This window comes from Eptesicus fuscus, chromosome 5 (genome assembly GCF_027574615.1).
Source record: "Eptesicus fuscus isolate TK198812 chromosome 5, DD_ASM_mEF_20220401, whole genome shotgun sequence".
Taxonomy (NCBI): Eukaryota; Metazoa; Chordata; class Mammalia; order Chiroptera; family Vespertilionidae; genus Eptesicus; species Eptesicus fuscus.
This window is the reverse complement of record NC_072477.1, coordinates 57247246-57269416: the sequence shown is the minus strand read 5'-3', so window position 1 is coordinate 57269416 and position 22171 is coordinate 57247246. Positions and strand designations below refer to the sequence as shown.

Sequence of the window (22171 nt, the reverse complement as noted above, 5' to 3'; positions counted from 1 at the left end):
CCCCAGTTCACCTTTCTTTCCAGTTCCCTATTCATCTCTGAGATGCAGAAATGATGGCTCCCCTACCTGGTCTCCAGGAAATCATGTTCTGGTCATTGCTCTCTCTGAACCCTCCATAAAATGCTAGACTGGGGACTGGATTCCTCTCTCATGAAGCTTGCACATTCTAGTATTCACTGCTTGCCCCGCCTTTGTTTTTAAGCTTTGGAGCCGAGTGCCACTCTAAGCCATTTTCCATTTCATCAATTTGAATCCTTTCCCTGCCCTATTTTTTGACTTCCTGTACATCATCTTGAACATTCCTAACTGGCCCAAAATTTAGGATAAAAAGGTTCCCACTTAAAAAAATTTTTTTTTAATTCATTGGTTGATTCTTGTATGTGCCCTGACCAAGGGTGGAACAAACACACAACCACGGCATATCTGGGTGACTCTCTAACAAACTGACCTATCTAACCAGGGCAGCAGGTTCCCACTTTTGATGAAGAGGACATGGATGAATGCTAGCCAGATTTCAATAGTATGACCACCTTGGGCAAGTCACTTAGCCATCTTGAACTTTGCTTTCTCATCCATGAAATGGTTCTAAGACTTGCCCTGCTCACTTCACAGGCTTATTATGGGGCTCAAATGACATGAGAAAGTATGTTGAAAACTGAAGGCCTACACACGTATGCTTTGTTTTGTCCTTTCAAAAACAGTGGTTCAAGTTTCTTAAGTGAGGCTTTGCAGTATTAACTTACTTTCGTGGATTTAGCCATTTAAATTTAGCCATTTAAAGACACTCATAGAAGTTCTCTTCATATTTTTATTCAGTTTCTGAAAATCACTTTTTTATTTACTGAAAGGCCATAATTCCAGGTGAAAAAGAAGCCTCCTCTCTGCAGTCTGACAAGGTCACAATTTAAAGTCTTACGAATGTTGGCATTTGCAGACCTGTCTCTGACACAGAGATGTGTTCCCTCCCTTTTTAAGAAGGAATGGGCCTTGACCTGGTTGGAGCATCATCCTGTGTACCGAAAGGTTATGGGTTTGATTTCCAGCCAGGTTGCGAGTTTAATCCCTAGTCGGGGCACGTATAGGAGGTAACTGATTGATCTCTCTCTTTCTTCCACTCTTTCTTTAAAAATCAATAAACATATCCTTGGGTGAGGATTAAAAATAATAATAATAATTTGGAAGTATTCCAATTGAAAAAAAAAAAAAAAAGAATTTGCTGCCCAGCAGCAGGGTGATAAGTCAAGGTGTGCCTCAGCTTCAAGAGCCACCTGGCCCAAGGTCACACCTTTCTGGGGACAACCCACATCTGCCCTGTGGCTGAGGGAGACTAGTATGAAAGCCCAGCCAGTCCGGCTGACACAGAACACTCAACCCAGAGCTCCCCAGTATTTGGGCTGAGGCTTTGCAGGACTGCACTGAATTGGACTTCTACCTCTGCCTAGTCCTTCTTCCTCCTCCTTTTTTTCACAGGTGCTGATCCTAATAAACATCTTGCACCCCAAACTCCATCTCAGTATCTGTGGCAGAGAACCCCACCTGTGACAATTGGCTATGAGGAGCTAGAAGGGCCGCATAGGTGAGGTGAGTGGAAAGGGGTACGTTTATTGCAAACAAAGGAAACACAGTATGGAAGGAGTAGTGGAAAACTGAAATAACACTACTCTACAACCTTGGACAGCTCCGTGTCTAACAATAACTATGATAGGTGGAAAGCTTTTGTTACATGCCCAATTTAGACCAAATCTCATAAGGGAAGCAATATCATCGTCTTATTCCCAACCCTAGAGATAACCTGATTGGAGCTCTCACCTTGAAGCAAGGCTGCGCTCTCAGAAAATGCAAATACCTGCTGGGTATTACACAGAAACCCCTGCAGGTATCAGAATTTGACAAATCATTTAAATCTTAGTCATGGTTCTATTTTTCAACTACCTTGAAATGTGCACTGAAAGACAAGGTGGCATGTTCTAGAACTTAGAGTTTTCTAATTTCATTTGGAAAGGTGGGTTTAAAGGCTGAAATTTAGCTTGGTGACAGTCAGAGATCATACAAAGTTTCTGTAGTGACAGAAGCCACTGCAAATCCTGGCAATAAAAGGTAATCTTTGAAAATGAAAGTCTGTCATCCATTAATCCAGATCCCTTCTTACACTCCTGCCCCCCCCTCCCCCAACATACACATACACACACTTAAAACCGTTCCCTGGATTCCCATTGACCTCACAATAAAGACCCCAATCCTGTGAGGTCCCACCTACAGAGTCTGACCCCTAACCCTGTCTCCAGCCTCACTTCATCCCCTTCTCCTCTCTGATCCCCATTCTCTCTTGCTGCAACCGCATTGGCTCTCTTATGGCCCCTAAAATAAGCCATAGTGCATCCTGCCATAGGGCCTGGCACGTGCTGTGCCCTCTGCCCACCACTCTTCCACCCACACCTCCGCCTCTTCGACAGCTACTCATCTTTTTTCCAGCTCAAGCATCATTAGTTCCTCAGGAAAGCCTTCCTTGACCCCAAACCTCACATCTAGGACAGGTTCTTCGGTGATGAGATCTCACAGAATCACGCTCCTTTCCTTCGGGGCATTTATCTCATCTCATTTAGAATTATACCTCATGTCTGTGCTTACTTGGTCACTTTCATCTCCCACTTAGATTATAGGCTTCAGGAAGGCAGGAATGGTGTCTGGTTTTGCTCTCCATTCTATTTCTAGCTCCTAGCACAGTTCCTGGCAGACAGTAAGCACCCAATTTGTTGAATAAATGGATGGATGAATGAATGAGTTTGTAAACAAAGAAAAAGAATTGCTGGCTTTGGTTTGGTTGGCTTGAAATTTCTTGAGGTTAAAATGTAGAAATGGGGAGTTAAAACCAGAAGTGGTTGGGTAGAAGATGTACATGGTGGCAACAATTAGAGAGACTTTCTCTCTAACCACTGGCAAGAGGGAAGGGTGGGTGGGGAGGTAGCAAAGCACCATCAGGAGTCACAGCATAGCTGCGAACCTCATCATAGAGGACCAAATAAAAATACCCAGGACTGAGAGTAAATGAAAATTATTCACTTCACAATTAGGAAGAAATGTTGTAGAATTAAAGTTGGAATATATTATTGAATTGGACTTCATTCTCCAGGTCCCTAAAGTTAACCAGCTGGAATCATTTTTTAAGGCGTATCCTATTTAACCTTTGGAAATGGAGCATCTGCCTTTTAATGGAAAAACTACTTCTCATTGTAAAGATTGCACACAATGTTCTTGGCCTCTTTGGTCTCTAGAAAAGGGAAGTCATATATCTCCCTGTGTCCTCACTGTATCTTGAACCCCCCTATGTCAACAAAACAGGCCAGATTAATAGCTAACTTTAAGAAAATAATAATAAGTAGAAAGTATCAGCCCATCCTGAGAAATACTAGGCAGGGCAGGCTAGGTAGACGTATCTGCCTCTCAAGAAGTGGTGGGGGGCTGCTCTCCTCTCTCTCTCCATCTTTCTCCGTCTCTCCGTCTGCCCGTCTGCGAAGACAGCCCGATTGGGTCCCTCCTCCTCTTCCTCCTACTCTAATCCTGGTTTCTACCTCCTCCATAATGAATCTCGCTCGTTACTGTGGAATAAACCCCCCTTTTAATATATATATATAAAAAGAAGTGGCGGGGGACTTAAGAAGCTAGAGATTGAAGGGGCCACATAACCAACTTCAAAGCCACTGTATTCAGACAACAGTCCAAGTTTACCATGCAATCAAAAGTTCTGTTCCTGAATAAGCATTCGTTTCATTCAGTTTCTGAAAATCACTTTTTTATTTACTGAAAGGCCATAATTCCAGGTGAAAAAAAAGCTTTCTCTCTGCAGTCTGACAAGGCCACAATTTAAAGTCCATAGTGTTGGGATTTGCGTTGATCAGGTGGTTGATGTGGTAGACAGGGATGGCATCCTAAGCCTGGATGACACAAGGTAAGGGTATATGGCAGTTCTCCCATTAGGTCACAGTGTGCTAGAGTTGGGAGGAACTGGACAAAGTTGTCTATATCATCTCCCTCCCCTTCCAGTCATCATGTCCCTATAGTTGGGGTCCTTCATGATCCACTTGGACTTGCATGCTTTCCTAATTGCTCCTCATCCCGATGGTTTTCTAAGAATACTCAAGGTAGTCAGTGTCCCTATTAAAACTCAGGAATCCAGAACTTGACAGAAGTTCTGAGATATAACTTCAGTTGTTCTTGTACTTCTTCAGAGGCTCTATTCTGGCTCACACTGGTGAGCAGTGGGCAAGAAGTGTGAGATTGCTCTTCTGTGCAAAATAAAAATACCCACCTACAGGAACTGGAATGTACATCTTTGGGGAGGAGATGGTTACAGAGCCCTTGCCATTAAGTCATAAGGTGTTTGCTTCCCCATCATCCTACTGGTTCCCTCTGTGCTGCAACAGCTGTGACCCCCTTTGCTAGAGAAAGTCCTTTCTCCTTGACAGCTCCAGCTGGCTCCATGGACCACCTCCTCCGCTGAGACAACGGGCTCTGGTGTGGGGGGCCTCCTGCAGGCCCTGGGGCCCTGGAGCACCAGAACCATTCTGGGGAAAGCTGAGAAAGACAGAGAGCAAAGAGGCTGAGAAGTGACTCTGCTTTTGGGGGATAGTGGCCCTTGAGGCACAGCAGGCATCTGAGCTGACAGGAAAGGGAGGTTGTGCCCCCTCAAGCAAGGCAGGCTAAGTAAGGCTCAGAAAGGGCCTGGCTAGAGTCCCAGCCCTTCAGTCAGAAAGCACCTCGGAATCAGTCCAGAGTTGTCCTGGGACAGCGCAAGCCCCCTGCCCCAAACCTCCCCCAAGTGGCAGAATGGAATTAGAACCAGGTCTCTTGATTCCTCCCTTGATTGTTCTCTTATCATCCTGCCACCTCCCAGGTATGGGTTTCAGGGGAGAGTTCTTGACCTGTCAAATCCAGGAAATCTCCCTGCACAGATGACTGGCCAGGCAAGGCTGGGTTTTCTTGTTTCTGACCAGTGGCCTTCTTAACCCTCTAATGTCAACTGTCTGTCTCTATCCATCTCCTTCATTGAAATGATCTAGTGGGGTCATCAGGGGCTCTTCCCGGCCCTGTGATGGTGGGAGGAGTGACGGGCAGCCTGGACTCCGCCCAGCAACAGATCTTTCAGGGACAGTAGACCTGTGCTTTGGCGTCGGGGCATGCTGATCTTTTTCAGAGAGGGCAGTGTGGGGGAACAGAGGGAAGAATCCAGTGACTTCTTGGTCATAGAAATTCCTGCTCTCCCCCTCAGACTGACCCTAGCCTGCCCGTCTGGCCCACAGCAATATCGACGGGCTGGGCAGCTGGAAAAGGAGGGAGAGGCGGGTTTCCTGGTTTCCTTGGCCAGCGCCCGGTACAGGAGCCCTTTCTACCCCTCCTTCGCGGGCCGTCCCCACTGGCTCCTCTCCTCCTCTGCACACCTCCGCCCGCCGGTCCCTCCGGGCTGCTCGGGCGCCACTGCTACTGTCCCCCCACCCGCCCCGCCAGCCGGGCCAAAGGGCGGCGTGACTCACGGCGCTGCCACCAGCCCACGGCTGGCCCGTGGCGTATAAAGGCTGCCCCGGCGCGAGGCCGCCCAGCCCTGTCCGCCCGCCCGAGGTGCGCAGAGCATGGCCCGGAGCGCGGAGCGAGGCTGCGGGGGCGCGGGCTGGGGGCTGCGCGGCGCCCTGGCCGCCGTGGCGCTGCTCTCTGCGCTCAATGCCGCGGGCACGGTGTTCGCCCTGTGCCAGTGGCGCGGGCTGAGCGCGGCGCTGCGGGCGCTGGAGGCGCAGCGGGGCCGGGAGCAGCGCGAGGACGGCGCCCTGCGCGCCTTCCTGGAGGAGCTGAGTCGCGCGCCGCGCCGGGGGCCCCCGCCACCCCGGGACCCCGCGGGCGCCGCGCGCAACAAGCGCAGCCACAGCGCGGAGCCCGTGCCGCACCTCCGCGCCGAGAGCCAGGACATGCTGATGATGATGACCTACTCCATGGTGCCGGTAGGCGGGGCTCGGGCCCCGTGGCGCCCCTGGCAGGGTGGGCGGCGGGCAGTGTGGGAAAGAGCCCGGACGCCCTCTCCCCCGCCGGCCAGAGGGCGGGGCGCTGTGCAGCGAAGGCCCTGAGGATGTCTCTGGAGTCAGTGTTAAATGGGGAAGGGTCCTCGTTGAGTCTGCAGATAAATGAGGGGTGTAGGAAGTGTTTGTAAGAGCCTCCTTTCCTTTCTAACTTTGGACAAAAGTTTTCACCTTCCGGTGTGAAGGGAGCCACAGCAGTCCAGGGCTCTGCCTGTGCAGCGCCCTGGGCCCCCTGAGAGCAGGGAGGCCCCGTTTCTGAGAGTGCAGACTTCTTCAACCAAGGGATTCTTTTCCTGGCATAATCTAGTGATCTGGTCTTTCACCTGCCTCAGCCCATCCCATGTCATGAGACTGCTGACCTAATTGTCTCTGTTTAAGTGAAAACAGTCAGCCCTAATTTTACCAACAACCTAGGACAGTGGTCGGCAAACTCATTAGTCAACAGATCCAAATATCAACAGTACAACGATTGAAATCTCTTTTGAGAGCCAAATTTTTTAAACTTAAACTATATAGGTAGGTACATTGTTATTAACTTAATTAGGGTACTCCTAAGCTGGCCTTTGCTAAAAACTCAAGGGGCCAAAGAGCCGCCTGTGGCTCCCGAACCACAGTTTGCAGACCACTGACCTAGGACCTTGATGCTGAGAAAGTTGCTCTAAGCATAAAACTGTTTTCTTAAAATCGGTGCCAAAGCTGAGGCTCTAATATGGACTCCAGGGAGTCTCTAGAACTCCAGAAATCGCTTGCAGGTGGTGCATCTTGGGGAGAGGCTGTAGCTTTCCATTACCTTTCCAAAGCGGCTCCGTTGCACCCCCCCCCCCCAACAAAGGTTTAAGAAACACTGCTCTAAGGAGAGTCTTTAAAGCAAAGCCCCCATTTTTTTTCCAGTTTTAAGTTTCTTTGATTTTGCTGATTTTTAACTCAGTAATTATCTAACAATTACAAGTAGATCACATTGCTGTTCCCCCTTCCATTTTATTATCCATTACAACACCGAGGTCTTATTTCACTTTATAATTACAAAGGTTTCAGTTCTGTCACCTCAAGTCAAGTGTGAGGAATAGTTTGGAATCCTAGGTATTTGAAGATCAACCCACTTAATGCTTCTGTTATCATAGAAGCTTTTAAGCTTTTAAATATCTTCTATGAACTGAAATGCTTTAAAACCACATGGAAGTACTACACACTACACACACGTCTTTTGAGAGGTTAGATTTTTCCATTCCTGGCTTCATTTTTTTTAAACCCATAAATATTTAAAAATCGGGGCCCAAGCAAGAAACTTCAAAAACAGACCTCTGTAAAATGAAGAACTATCATTAGGGGAATTTGCTCTTTCTCTTGTCTCTCTACTGTGAGTTTTGATGTGTTTTTTTTATTTGAAACCCTCCAAGAGGGTGCATCTGAGCATCACCATTTTATATATTTTAATCCTGCTTTTAAGGTAGAGACTTATGTGTCCAAGTTGTAGCCTGTCCAGTCACTAACTCAAGAACATAGACTCATGTCTGTGTCAATCTGAAAGCTAAATTTAACTACCATCACCTGCTCTATTACAGGCCAGAGAGCAGGAACATCACACCCGTCAGGCTGAGACATGGGCGTGCTTTGACCTTAGAGTCAGTGAGGGAATTCCCATGCAGTCCAGCGTTGGTGGTACAGTGGTGAGCATAGCTGCCTTCCATGCAGTCCAGGCAGCGGTTGCCAATGGGTGGTCGGCAGACCACTGGTGGTATGCAAGGTCCAAAAGGTTGGCGACCGCTGGTCCAGGGAAGGCAACCATCATATTGCTGGCTTTCCTCTTGGGAGTAGTTCTCAAACAGTAGGCACATTAAAAATGATTCCAGGGCTCTTCCCTCAGACAAATCCTATCTAATAAAGAGGGGAATATGCTAATTGACCATCACTCTGTCACAAAGATGGCTGCACCCACAGCTGAGGCCAAGTTCCCATAAGGAGCCTTAACGAGCAATCAGCAGGGACCTGAGGCTACACCCTCCCCCGCCCCCGTGGGGCTTGACAGGGGACCTCAGGCCATGTCCCCAACCCGGCAGGGCTTGACAGGGGACCTCAAGGTGCGTTTCTCATCCTGGTGCTGGGCTAGAGGACCTCAGGCTGCTCCCCCAAACCCAGCGCCAGGCCGGGGCACCTCAGGCTATGCCCCCCCACACCCGGCGGGGCTTGACGGGGGACCTGAGGCTGCGCACCCCTGCCTGGCTGAGCTTGACAGGGGACCTCAGGCTGTGCCCCCCACCAAGCAGAGCTTGACGGGGGACCTCAAGGTGCACCCCCAGTGCTGGGTCAGGGCAACTCAGGCCACACCCTCACCCAGCAGGGCTTGACAGGGGACCTAAGGCTGCGCCCCCCACTCAGTGGGGCTTGACAAGGGATCTCAGGCCATGTCCCTCACCTGGCAGGGCTTGATGGAGGACCTCAAGGCATGCCCCCCTCCCTGGTCTGGGCTGGGGGACCTCAGGCCACACCCCCCCATCCTGGCACCGGGTCAGGGGACCTGAGGCTACGCCCCCTGCCCGGCAGGGCTTGACAAGGGTGGGCCTGGCCGGGTCTGGATCTAGCCCAATGCAGGGGGTGGGGGACGCGGCTGGGTCTGGGTCTCACATGATTTTGAGGTGCATGTGGGTCGGCGGGGACTTGACTCTGGGTCCCGTGGTGAGCCCCAGACTCTGACAGGAGGAAGGTTTTCATATACATTTTACTAATTTTTTTTCATCTCTGACACTTCTATTATAGAGAAAAGGCAAATAGCAATATAAAATTATTTCCTCTAATTAATCCCCTTTTAATGTGCACGAATTTCGTGCACCGGTCACTAGTAGAATCATAATTCCCCACCTTCCACCCTCTCGGTGAGTTTGATGCAGGTGACTCAGGTGCCACACTTTGAGAAATGCTACTCTAGACCACTGCTTCTCTAACTTCAATGTGCATATGAATGTCTTAGGGGTCTTGTTAAAATGCTGATTCTGATTCAGAAGGTCTAAGTTGGGACCTAAGATTCTTCATTTCTAACAAACCTCCACTGACACCAAGGCTGCCGGTCTGAGGACCACACTTGGAGTAGCTGGGTTCTAGAGCAGTGGTTGCACACTGAAGTCATATGGGGGGGCTTTAAACATGACTGATGCATAGACTTCACCCCTAGAGATTCTGAACCAATTGTTAAGGGTGCCGCCTGGGGGTGGGTGCCCACTCCCCAGCAGGAAGAACCTGGACATGCCTTCCTGATGGCAGAGCTGTGTTAGCATCTCACTCTCACTGGGTCTCCCTTGAGGCCTCTGCTTCAGGCAGAGGAACCAATTTTATTACTGAGAAGCCCTTTACTTTTTTTCCTCCCTAACATCTCCCTCTTCACCTTTACAATTTTTTCTCATCTTTATTTTTCCTAGAACAGAGAATTATTCAGATAAGGAAAAAAATTTTTAAAAAGAACTGTCCTAGGGCACCTCTAGTAGAAAACGTTGCTAAGAGAACTATTTAGTCCACAGCATGACAGAAGTGTACACTCTTCTTAAGGTTGAAGTTTATACCTTTCCCGCCCTTTTATATAGCACCAGTAGGTCTTAAATGAGGGGGAGATCAGAGGTCCCCTCATTGAGGTCACCACATGTCCTTAGAGATCTCAGAACAAAGAAGTAAGTTGTACGCAGATTAATATCATTTCAAAGTCCTCCAGAATGGCTCATTTATCCATGATGAGCCTCCTCAAGCTAACGGATAATTCAGAGTTCTGTGCTTTGGGCTGAAAGTACATGTACTCAGCATGGTGATTCTGGCTAGCACATTCTGACCAGAGACCGGTTGGCAGCTGTGAATGACTTTGTTACAAGGGCAACATAACTAATTATTAAGTACAGTTAGTTTGGTATAGCCAAACACATTACATCTTTAAAAATAAGTGGGTGCTTTGGAGGAAAGTAATAAAAGGGGCCCTGGGAACCACTCAGATGAGTAATGGGAACTCCTTTAGGAGTTGCTGTTCTTCCTGGGCTCCACCCGCCCACCCCTCTCCCGCTTCTCCTCCCATTAGCTGCTCTCTCTCATTCCATTCTCCAGGTCTCCTTGCTGATGATCTGGTAGCTTTATCATCCTGCCCAAAATCTAGGGTTGAGCACCCAGTAGGAAGAAAGTTTTACTCCTCACAGTGTGCACCTTAAGTTCTAAATGGATCAAAAATTTACGTTTAAAAATAATGGAACTCTATGCTCAAAGTCACTGATCATTAGAGATTAAAACGACAATGAGGTATCACCTCATACCTGTCAGAATGGCTGCTATCAACAAACGGCAAGTGCTGGCGAGGATATGGAGAAAAAGGAACCCTAGTGCACTGCTGGTGGGAATGCAGACTGGTGCAGCCACTGTGGAGAACAGTATGGAGTTTCCTCAAAAAAGTAAATATGGAACTGCCATTTGACACAGTGATTCCACTTCTAGGAATATATCCTAAGAAACCTGAAGCACCCATCAGAAAGAATGTATGCACCCCTATGTTCATAGCAGCACAATTTACTATCGCTAAGATCTGGAAACAGCCCAAGTGCCCATCAGTATATGAGTGGATAAAAAGGCTGTGGTACATTTATACCATGGAATACTACGCAGCAGTAAAAAAGAATCTCTTACCCTTTGAGGCAGCATGGAGGGACCTGGAGAGCTAAGTGAAATAAGTCAGTCAGAGAAAGACAAGTATCACATGATCTCACTCATATGTGGAATCTAATGAACCAAATAAACTGATGAAGGGAGTGGATCCAGAGATTTGAAGCATGGAATAGAGTGCAGAATCTAGGAGAGAAGGAGGGGGAGGGGGAGTGGGTGGGAGGTAATCAACCAAGGACCTTGTATGCATATATGCATGGCCCATGGACACAGACAATGGGGCAGTGAGGTCCTGGGGTGGGGGCGATGGTGGAGGGAGGGTCAATGGTGGGGGGGAAAGGAGACCTATGTAATACTTTCAACAATAAATAATTATTATTTAAAAAATAATGAAATTCTAAAATTACTAGAAGAAAAATGTGAGTAACTTCATTTTAAATCTTGAAATGGGGAAGAGCTTTCTTTCAAACTATAATTTGAAAGCCAGAAGCAAATAATAAATAAATAAAACAACATTTAAAAAGCACACACAACAATAACAAAACTTCTGTGTAGCAAATAACAAAAAGAAACAAGCACATGCCATAAACAAAGGCAAAGATAAATGACAACCTGGAAAACATATTTGCAGCTCATATCATAGATGCAGGGCTAATCTTCTGATACATATAAGCACTCCTAGAAGATGATAAGAAAAAAAGAAAAAACAAGAAGAATAAGTAAATCAGCAACAGAAATAGGAATCCAATAGGAAAATGGAACAGACAGTTCTCATGAAAAAAAAAATGCAAATGTCTCTTAAACACATGAAAAAGAACTCTTGATTTAAAAATGCAAATTAAAAGTGCCCTGAATAATGTTTACCTGTCAGAATGACAAAACTACAAATGTTTGATAACACATTCTATTGAGGAAATAGACATACTTTTGCATTGGGTTTGGGTGCAAAATGGTGCAACCCTTGTGGAAGGCAATTTATCAATACCTGGAAAAATTACAAATACATTTATCCTCTGACCCAGCATTTTCACTTATGAGAATTTATCAATGCATGGCAGACTTTATCACCTATGAAATGACATAAGCATATAGTCGTTCACTGCACAATATTTGTAAAAGCAAAAGACTTTTAACAACCTGTGTCCACCAGTGCAGGACTAGTTAAATAAATTGACCTATATCCCCACTGGGATACTAGGTAGCTGTGAAACAAGGATGAGGAAATCCTCTCGGTATGGCTATTGGAACAATCCCCAGGGCGTACATAATTTAAGTGAAGAGAGCAAGGCAGAGAAAAGTATATGTTGTATTACTTTGAGTAAGGAAGAAGAGGAAAGATAAATGAAGAAATTAATAAAAGGGCTTACTTAGGGAGGGTGGGAATGAGCCTTTCACTGTATAGTTTTGTGTATTATTTTGACTTTTGAACCATGTGATTGTGTTACTTTTTTGGAGTGAAAGGCCATAAGCACAAGGTTACATGGCAGCTGCCACCAGGCTGTGGGATGATAGTGTGTAGGCACTGCCACCTGAAGTCATGTGCTCTACCTTGCCTTTGCGGAGTGGCTCAGTTGGTTGGAGTGTCATCCCATACACCAGAAGGTTGCAGGTTTGATTCCCAGTCAGGCACATACCTAAGTTGTAGGTTCAGTCCTTGTGGGAGGCAACAAATCATTCTCTCTCTCTCTCTCTCTCTCTCTCTCTCTCTCTCTCTCTCTCTCCTTCCCTTTTCTCTCCCTTACTCTCTCTGGAATTAGTAAACAAAAAGCATACCCTCGTGTGAGGATTTTAAAAGAAAGTGTTTTGTTTTTTTTTTTAAAGAGAGAAGCTCTTGCTGATTGTTGCCATATAAGAACTAGAGCTCAGTGTGCCTGATCCTTTGATTTTTTTTTTTTTCAAGAAAAGGAAAAAAATAAAATTAAAAAAAATCTTGACTTTTTATGTGAACTTGCTTGGCTTTTAAATATTGACAAAAATATCCCCCAAAATGTTTTTAATTGGCTGACAGTGTTGGCTAGACAACACTCACATTGTTAGGGGCCATGTTAGGGCTTCCAAGCTTAGTTTGCAGCAGTCTCATCTTACAGTCTCATGAATGATTTTGAACAAAAATGGCTTCATTTAGCTCAAGCACAACTCCATGCCACCCAGTTCTTCCCAACCTGATTCCAGTAGGGCGGTAGTAGTGGTGCCATCGTTGTTGTTGGTTGATGAGTGGAGATGGCTTTTTTGCCTTTGGTTTGGTTTGGCTTTTGGTGTTTTTTTTTGGCTTTTTCTAAAAATCAACTCCACCTTCAGTGGATGGAGATTTTCCTTCACTGTGGTTTTTCAAAAGCATGTGCTCCAATTCTGAGGGTGGTTCTCAAGGAGGAGATTCCAGTTGTGCTAAGCAGTAATTCATGATTGTAACAAACAGCTTTTCACGATGACTGCTATGAGGTACACGTGTATGGATCTATACGTTATCTTGTTCAAAGTGGGGAGGGGGAATCATATTACCCATAGTCACAGCTCCTGTTTGCATGGATGCTATAGTTCCTTGAAGGCTGTGCCAGGGCTTACCTCCCCTTCCCACCCCTTGGACTGGATCACTTCCAGATGGTGTAAAAGCTGAGGACTTAGAACTTGGGTCAGCACACTATGGCCTATGGGCCAAAACCAGCCTGCTGCTGGTTTTTTGTTCAGCCCACAAAGTTATGGTTTTCACATTTAATGGTTAGGGGGGAAATATCAAAAGAATAATATTTCATAACATAACCATAAATGAAGTTTTATTGGCACACAACCATGCCCATGTGTTTACGTATTGTCTGTGGCTACTTTCACACGAAACAGCAGAATTGAGTAATTGCAACAGAGACCATATGGCCCACAAAGCCTAAACTATTTTCTGTCTGGTCCGTTACAGTAAACTGTTGTCCATTAGAACAGAGGGGCACTAGGGGTCATTCCTTTGGAGAGCCCAGCTACTAAATCAGGACTGTTCTAGCATTGGTTAACCCTGGGTTTTAAGACCTCCCTGAAGGAGACATAACCCAGGACACAGCTGACCTGAGAGTGGGGCTACACTCTGGAGGGAGGCTGGCTTCCCCAGTCAGGTGCAGTCAATGTTAGGACAGTGTGAACCACCCATGAATCCCATAGCTAGGCCTTGTCTCAGACCTCATCTGTTCTCTTCAGTTGAAGGGGAGAAATTTATAACCCATAGGTCCTACAGGATGGCGTGGCACTGATGAAAAATCAGGTACAGCAGGACAAAAAAAGACAGGACTGCCCAAGCCATAAACCCAAATGCAGAGCCTGGGAGGGGAAGCTCATAGCAGCCTTCCTCATAGCAGCATGTGCACATGGGCACTTGGGATGTCACACCTGTCACTGTGTGGGTGATTTCCAAGTCAGAAGCTATTTTTGGTGTCAATTAAGGGTGGGGGCAAACTAGAAGCTGCATCTCTGCTAAGATCATGTCTCATGTTGGTACTGTGGACATACCATAAACCTAACTCGTGTATCAGGTCATGGCGGTATGTTGAGGAAGACAGGAAAGAGCTTGCTCTTTAGCACTTGCTTCAGATACTTGCTTCATCAACACAAATTCTGCACACATGCCAAAAAAACATTCAATGTAGATATATGGTTGTCATGACTCTCTAAGAACATATGTAAGGAACAAGTGGGTCAAGACTGAGCATCTGGACCTATGAGAGCAGAGCAGTTGTACTGACCACATGGATGGCATTAAACCATTTGGACCTGTTCCCAGATGCTGGAGCTGTTAACACACCCCTAGACTCTTTCTAGCCAAAACAGCAGGGGTGAGAGCAGTAGGAACAAGCCTACTGGGCCTTTAAACCTGAGCAGGATGGATCTTCAAGGGCCTGATGAATCACCTCCTCTTTATCTGCTGGATCCCTACCTCTTCTCCAACTTTCATTGCCACTGAGCCAGGGATAAAAAGGGTTTTCCCCTTTGGAACCCAAAACAAATGCCCCACTTGAGAAGTGCCACTCCACTCTGGGAAGACAGCAGAACCCCGAAGACCAGCCCATCACTTAGTGGCACTGGCCAGTAGACCACAGACTGAGAAGTCCTTGGACAGAGGGCCCTTTCTGGGTGAGTTCCAGAACAACTCAGATCACGGGTCTTCCAGTGCCAAGGGGTTGTTTCTCTCCTGATTGCCCTTGTCCCAGGATCTCTCTCCGGCGGGTCCAGGGTTATCCCCATGTGGTGCTGCTGCTGCCTTCAGCCATTGTGTCCCTGCCCTTAACTTGAACAACCTGGGAGTCTTTCTTCACTGTTAGGTCCCAACCAAGTCCTCTCGACCTGATGCTTCCCTGAGGTATGTTGTGGTCGTGAGCAGCGTGGCCCCGGGGAGGGGGAGAGGGGGTCAGGCGAATTCACATTCTGGGCTCACAACTCATTAGCTGGGTGACCTTGGCAAGTCTTTTAACTTCTCCAAGCCTCTGTTTCCTCATCTGTAAGATTGAGATAATAGTGCACCTCATAGAGTTGTTAGGAGTTTTAAGGGAAATGCTGCTGCTAAAGTACAAGAGCCTGGTCTAGTCAGGTTCCCAGTAAGTGTTCATTGTTGCTGGTAAGATAATCACACTTATCATTGGCCCTTCTTGCCCCATGTTCTCCGCATTTTATTTCTGGGTTTATTTTTTATCTGGAATCCCTCAGAATGCCAAGTTGTCTGTTCATATGTGCTTCTATCAGCTGCTGCTTCATGATAATATTTGGCTTCTTCAAGCCTAGATCAGCATTACACCAACCTAAATTATCTTGTCATTGAAAACAAAAGAGTTAGCCTTGATATGGCAACAGGGCTTCTTCGTCTGTCCTGGATTTCCTGGGCAACCACCCCTGTGCATGGCCACTGGTGACGAAGGTTGACACCCACTAACAGAGTCATCTTGACCTCAATTCTGACTGGCTCCACTGTTGTTAAATTCTGTTCATTTCTATTTGGTGGCAGTCCTAAAAATTTTTTTGGGTGCTTTTATTTGGAAAATTGACAAAATATAAGTGGGAGATAGAGCAAAAACAATTTCTAAGAAAGGAGAACAATTTACTTTACAGGGCTGGAAGAGCAAAGGATCTCATGTTCTCCAGGATATGGTTACCTGTGTGGAAACCATCAACAGTCTTTAGATCTGATAAAACACAGTTGTCTGTCGGGAGGTAGGGGGGAGACATTCATTTTTCACTGACATTCTTCAAACTCCCCTCCCCTTCCCCCAAAAAGAAATCCTTGTCCAAATCGAGTTGACATTCAAGCTTAATTTACATGCATTTTATCTACAGACTAAAGGTCATGTTGTGTGAAACAAGCTGAAGCTTTTAGGTTGTGATTCTGCTACAAAGGGACCATTTTTCAGCCCATCAGTTGCTTTTATGTAGCTCTTTGGGTTTTAACAGCTCTGTATTTTAAGAAGATATAATTTACTTCTAGTTTAACTAAAGTTCAAGACACAATTTTCTTTACTGAAAGGTGGAATTGAAACAACAAGGCCAACTAAAGATCATTTAAAATGCAATTTGTGGAGTTTGTTCTGATTGCAGTAGATAAAGTAACCTGAGAAAAAATTTCTTGTGCTCACCCAAGTGCTGGGAACTTTGGAGACCCTGCCTGGGCTGTCTGTAAAAACTGTGAAGCACTTGGGAACATGTTGTGGGTAACTATACTCAGCCTAAAATGATGAGCTGGCAACTACAAAATCATTCCTCTTTTTAGGTAACACTAGTGGGTGAGTGTTGGAGTCTGGAATCCTTTTCACTGAAAGGCAAAAAAGAAAAAAAAAGTCCTTTTCATATATGCAGCACTTGAGGACCTTGGAACCAATCCCTCTGAACAGGAAGACCGATAGAGGAAAGTGAGATGTGTGATGAGTATGAGGGCAGTCAAGGAGAGAAAACCAATTCTCACTGAATTGATGAAGGAAGATTTCACAGAGGAGATAGAACTTGAAATGGGCAATGTAGGGTTGGTGAGATTTGAGCAGGCAAGGAGAGCGAATCGTTCCGAGCACAAGTAATAACTTGAGCCAAGATCTAGGGACAGAATGAAAATTGTACAGGGCTGGAAGAGCAAGAGGTCAAGCAGGCCTTCCTGAACTGGGAAGTGTGGGTGGGGGGTGGGGTGGAACTAAGGTTGGCTGGGTGAGAGAGAGCCTTGAATTTCCACTTTTGAGAAATGAATGTGATGGACAATTAAGTATTGTAGATCCTTTGCCAGGGGGGAGTCTTGAGAAAAGTGGTTTTATAGGAATGATTTGGTGATGTAATGGAGGAAAGAGTGGATAGGGGAGAGGCCAGAGGCAAGAACATTAGAAAGCTATTGCATTAGTCCAGGCAATAAATAACTTTTGTCTGGCTAAGGTGGTGACATCAGAAATGGAGAAGAAGGTATATATCCTCAAAATATCAAGAGAGAAGAATGAATTGATCTTGGTAACTACAAATGTAATAAGAAGGAGAAATGGTCCATCTGGTCCAGACGATCCAACACTGAGAAGGGTGGTGGCACCAGGGTCAAAATTGAGGAAACACAGAAGGGGGTTAGTTTGGAAGTGAGGATGCTGAATTTGAGACTGAATATGAGATGAAAAGAAAGGAAAAAGAGGGGAGGAAAATTGAGGAATTAGAGTACTCAGGGAGAGAACATTCTGCTTCTAAGAACTCTGTTTGCTTCATGAATGAGGTCTTTGCAAGTCTAAAAAGTAAAAGGCAGACCCCAAAGCCTTTATAATGAGTGCTGGAATCATATGGTATATGTTAACTTGGGACCCCTCTATTAGCTGTGTGACCTTTAACAGGTCACTCAACCTCTCTGTGTCTCTCGGTTCCCTCATTCTTAAGAGAGCATTGATAGCAGTGTCTACCTTGCGTGTTATCATAAGGATTCAATTCAATAATCCATGAAAAGTCCTTAGCATGTTTCCTAGAACTCAGTATGTGTTAGCTTATTGTTATTGATATTTTAGTATTTCTCAAATGCATCCTTTCTGTGATCCAGGGAATTTTGGAGTCTTATAATAAAAACAATGGAGATGGGATCAACAGAACTTGCCAGAGAAAGGTAGATGCTAGGATGATGACTCTAAAGTTTGGTGACTGGGGAAATGCACAGACCTCTAAAAAGAATGTTTTTTCCCAGATAGTTGTTTTTCTGGTTGATGGGTCCAAAAGGAAAAAAAAATATATATATATATTTTAGACATATGATTTGGGGAAGTTATTTATAGTAATCATAATTTGCAAATAGTTTTATGTATGCCCAATGTGAACTCATGCATTCATTCTTTCACTGACCAAATCTTTTGGGAGCCCATATGAATGGCATGTTTGCCAGACCAATGGTCCCATCCAGCCAGTGTAATGATGCTAACAGCATCAACAGTTATTTTGTGGGTGAGCAACTCACCCTAAGGACCTCCTCCAAATGTTTTCTGGAGTAACCACTCAGCTCTTCCCTGTGCTGAGGGAGGAAGGGCTGAGCGGGGAGCAGCTTGACAGGCGTCTTCACAAGCGTTTTTGCTGTGTACAAAGAGTGCCACAGGGCAGAGTTTGGGGATAATGGTTTAATACTTTGTCCATTCCCCCAACATCAGACAACTTACTTAACTATGATTTCACTTTTCTGACTAAAAGGTGAGGGTAAGAATGCTTAGATAAGAATCAGAAATCCTCTAAAGATGCTTGTTGACGGGAACAGTGTGGGCACAAAAGGCTGTTATTAGCAGTTAGTGAAAGATTATTCCAGGAACACTCCCGCTTCAGAGAACTGCATTAGAGGCCTGGGGGAGACAAGTGATTCTCAGCTCACTTCAAAACACTCATCTCTTTCTCCCCCAACTCCTTCTGCACTTACTTTTCTGTATCGCACAACTAAAACCCTGTCTCTGTACAGTTTGGGTCTCTAATTTGCCACCTTTAGTCACCTTGTCTCTTTAAATATAGCTCATCGTTCTTTGCTGTGCCCCTAGTGAGGTATTTGATGACAACCTCTTCACAAATGAATTCATCCACAACTCAACAAGTGCAAATATAGACTAAGCCCACTTTCTGAATCCGATTTCTTGACATGCTAAGAGTTTTTAACTTCCTTCCTCAGAATTCATGCCACCCACCAAATGGGAGATGGTGTCAGGTATTGGAAAGACTGATTTAGGTGTCTTCTCTGTCAGAAATAGATTCATTCATTCAACACAGTTTCAGGCATTATTGTGGGTACAAGAGAAACAGTATGAATAATGCATACAAATCCCCATCCTCTTAGACTTTTTAAAAAAATATGTTTTTGTTGATTTTTAGAGAGAGAGGAAGGGAGGGGGGGAGAGAAGCAGAAACATCTATGAGAGAGAAACATTGATCTGCTGCCTCCTGCATGCCCCCTACTGGTAATCGAACCGCAACCTCTTGGTGCATGGGATGATGCTCAGCCAACTGAGCCCCACTGGGCACCATCCTCTTAGACTTCATGTTTTTTCAAGGGGCGGGGGGAGGGCCAGACGTAAACCAAAGTAAATTACCTACAATATTAGAAGGAGATAAGAGTTATGCAGAACAATGAGATAGGGATGAGGTTTAAAGAGCGGGAAGGGAAGATGCAATTATGTCATTTGGGTGGGAAAGGCCTCTCTGAGAAAGTGGCATTTGAGGAAAAACTTGGAGGAGGAAGTGAGCCAAGCAGATATCTGGGGAAGGGCCGTTCAGGTAGAGGGACTAGCAAATGCAAAGGCCCTGTGGTGGGACTGTGTCTGGGAGCTCAAGGAACAGCAAGGAGACTGGAACAGAGTGGGTGGGAGGGAGTAGTAGGAAAGGAGATTAGAAAGATAATTGGGGGGAGGAGGAACAAGGGAACCAGTTCATGTAGGACCTTGTAAGCTCTTGTAAAGATATTGGCCTTTATGGGGAGTCTTTAAAGGATTTTAGGCAGAGAAGTAATAATGATCTGACGTGCCTTTTCAAAGAATCATCATGCTGAGACTAGACTGTGTGGGGCAGTAGAAGCAGAAAGGCCATTCGTATAGCTATTGCATTAATCCAGATGAAAGACGATAGTAGTTCAGACCAGGGTGGTAGCAGCAGAGATGGTAAGAAGTGGACAGTGTCTAGATATGTCTGATGGTGGAGTAGATGGGATTTGCTGACAGCTTTAACATGAGGTGTGAGGTGAAGGGGGAGGAATTAAATGACTTCAAGGTTAGTGGCCAAGCAATGGGAAGACAGAATTGTCATTCAGTGAGATGGCAGAACTGCAGGTGGAACAGGACTGAGGGGAGTGCCAGGAGTTCAGGGAGGGACATCTTAACGTTATTTCCATTAGATGTCCAAGGGAAGCTGTTGAAGAGGCAGCTGCATACCAGAGTCTGGGATCGGGTCCTGGTTGGAAATGTACCAGGAAACAGGAGAGATACTGAACTTGAGAATACTCATTTTCTGGACACAGGGAGGCTCTAACCAAGAGTCAGTCTACTCCTTATTAAACCCAAACTTTTTTTTTAAGCTCTTTTAAAAACAAATTAAATCAATTAACTGAATTGTGAGCCTTTGGTGCCAGAGATTTTGTCTTACTTTTATTTAAATACTAGAGGCCTAGTGCACAAAATTCATACACTGGCCTCTCCCTCAGCCCAGCCTGCACCCTCACCAATCTGGGACCCCTCGGACATCCCTCTCACAATCCAGGACTGCTGGCTCATAACCGCTCACCAGCCTGCCTGCCTGATTGCCCCTAACTGCTTCTGCCTGCCAGCCTGATCACCCCCTAACCACTCCCCTGCCAGCCTGATCGACGCCTAACTGCTCCCCTGCCAGCCCAATTGCCCCCAACTGCTCTCCCCTGCCCTCCCCTGCCTGCCCGGTTGCCCCCAACTGCCCTCCCCTGCCTGCCCAGTCGCTCCCAACTGTCCTCTCCTGCTGGCCCGGTGCCCCCCAACTGCCCTCCCCTTCAGGCCTGGTCCTCCCCAACTGCCCTCCCCTGCAGGCCTGGTCACCTCTAACTGCCCTCTCCTGCTGGCCTGATCACCCACAACTGCCCTTCCCTGCTGGCCATCTTGTGGTGGCCATTTTGTGACCACATGGGGCAGCCATCTTGTGTGAGGGTATGATGGTCAATTTGCATATTACCTCTTTATTATATAGGATATTTTTATTGATTTCAGAGAGGAAGGGAGAGGGGGAGAGAGATAGAAACATCAATGAGAGAGAATCACTGATTGGCTGCCTCCTGCAACCCCCCCCCCCCCCCAGTGGGGATCAAGCCCACAACCCGGGCCTGTGCCCTGACCGGGAATTAAACTGTGACCTTCTGGTTCATAGGTCAATGCTCAACCACTGAGTCACACCATCCAGACTGTCCTACCTTTATAAGCACAGGGTCCGGATTATGAATTGTTTGCTGATGAATAAATAAATGTTTCTAAATCAGTCAGAAGTATCTTGGAAAGGAGTTCAAAGGAAACCTTTCACCAAATAAGCAACATATAAGTCAATATAACGTGCTCAGTGCCTGTTCTGGGCAGTGTGGGTGCATCTGTGGGTGAGGAGGAGGAGCAACAGCCCCCGAGGAATGTATTGGCTAGTGGGAGGGAAAAGACAAATCCTCAAACATGTCCGACACAATGAAAAGGATAATAGGATCTTAAGAGAAGTAAGATTAAAACATCCAGTGGGCGATCAGGAAAGGTTTCAAGAAGGAGGCGGCATTTGAGCCATGCCTGGAAGGATGGGCAGGATTTTAGAAGCAAGGGCAGGAGCAGGGAAGAAGGCAGTTGAATGGCAGATGTTTCATTTTAACTGGAGCATGATACAAGTAAACATAAAAATACCTGAAAAGTCAGCCCTGGCCATGTGGCTAGTTGGTCCCATACACCGAAAGGTCACGGGTTTGATTCCCAGTTAGGGCACATAGCCAGGTTGCAGGCTTCATCCTGGTCAGGTGCATATGGGATGCAGGAGGCAACCAATTGATGTTTCTCTCTCTCCCTCTTCCTTCCACTCTCTCCAAAATCAATAAAAGCATGTCCTTGGGTGAGGATTAAAAAAAAAATGTCTGAAAAGTCTTTGCCTCCATTCTTGAAATTTATTTTGAGTTTAGAATTGGAAATGTTTCTAGAAATGCCCCTAAGATTTCCCCTTCATTGCATGTCTTAAGCAGTTTTATTATAAGCCTTAGCATCATTTTCTTCACGTTTTTTGTGCTTGGGTTTTATTGATCTTGTTGGAGATACAGGTTTATGGTTTTCATTAAATTATGAAAAGATGCCTAGCTGGTGTTGCTCAGTGGTTGAGTGGTGACCCAGGAACCAAGAGGTCCCCGGATCAATTCCCCATCAAGACACAAGCTTGGGTTGTGGGCCCGATTCCCGGGGGTGGGGGCATACAGGAGGCAGCTGATCAATGATATTTCTCCCTCATCAATGTTTCTATCTTTCTATGTCTCTCCCTTCCTCTCTCTCTAAAAAAAAAAAATTTGGGGGAAA

The 22171-nt window shown here is 46.0% G+C and overlaps 1 protein-coding gene across 1 annotated transcript in view; it reads left to right on the top strand.

Annotated features, from left to right (window-relative positions):
* Positions 1 to 5624: 5624 nt before the first annotated feature.
* GLDN (gliomedin) overlaps positions 5625 to 22171 on the top strand; it is a 59841-nt gene continuing 43294 nt past the window's right edge. The window contains exon 1 of the mRNA XM_054716229.1: positions 5625 to 5987. Within this exon, the coding sequence (XP_054572204.1) occupies positions 5625 to 5987 (363 nt within the window). The remainder of the gene's footprint in view (positions 5988 to 22171) is intronic.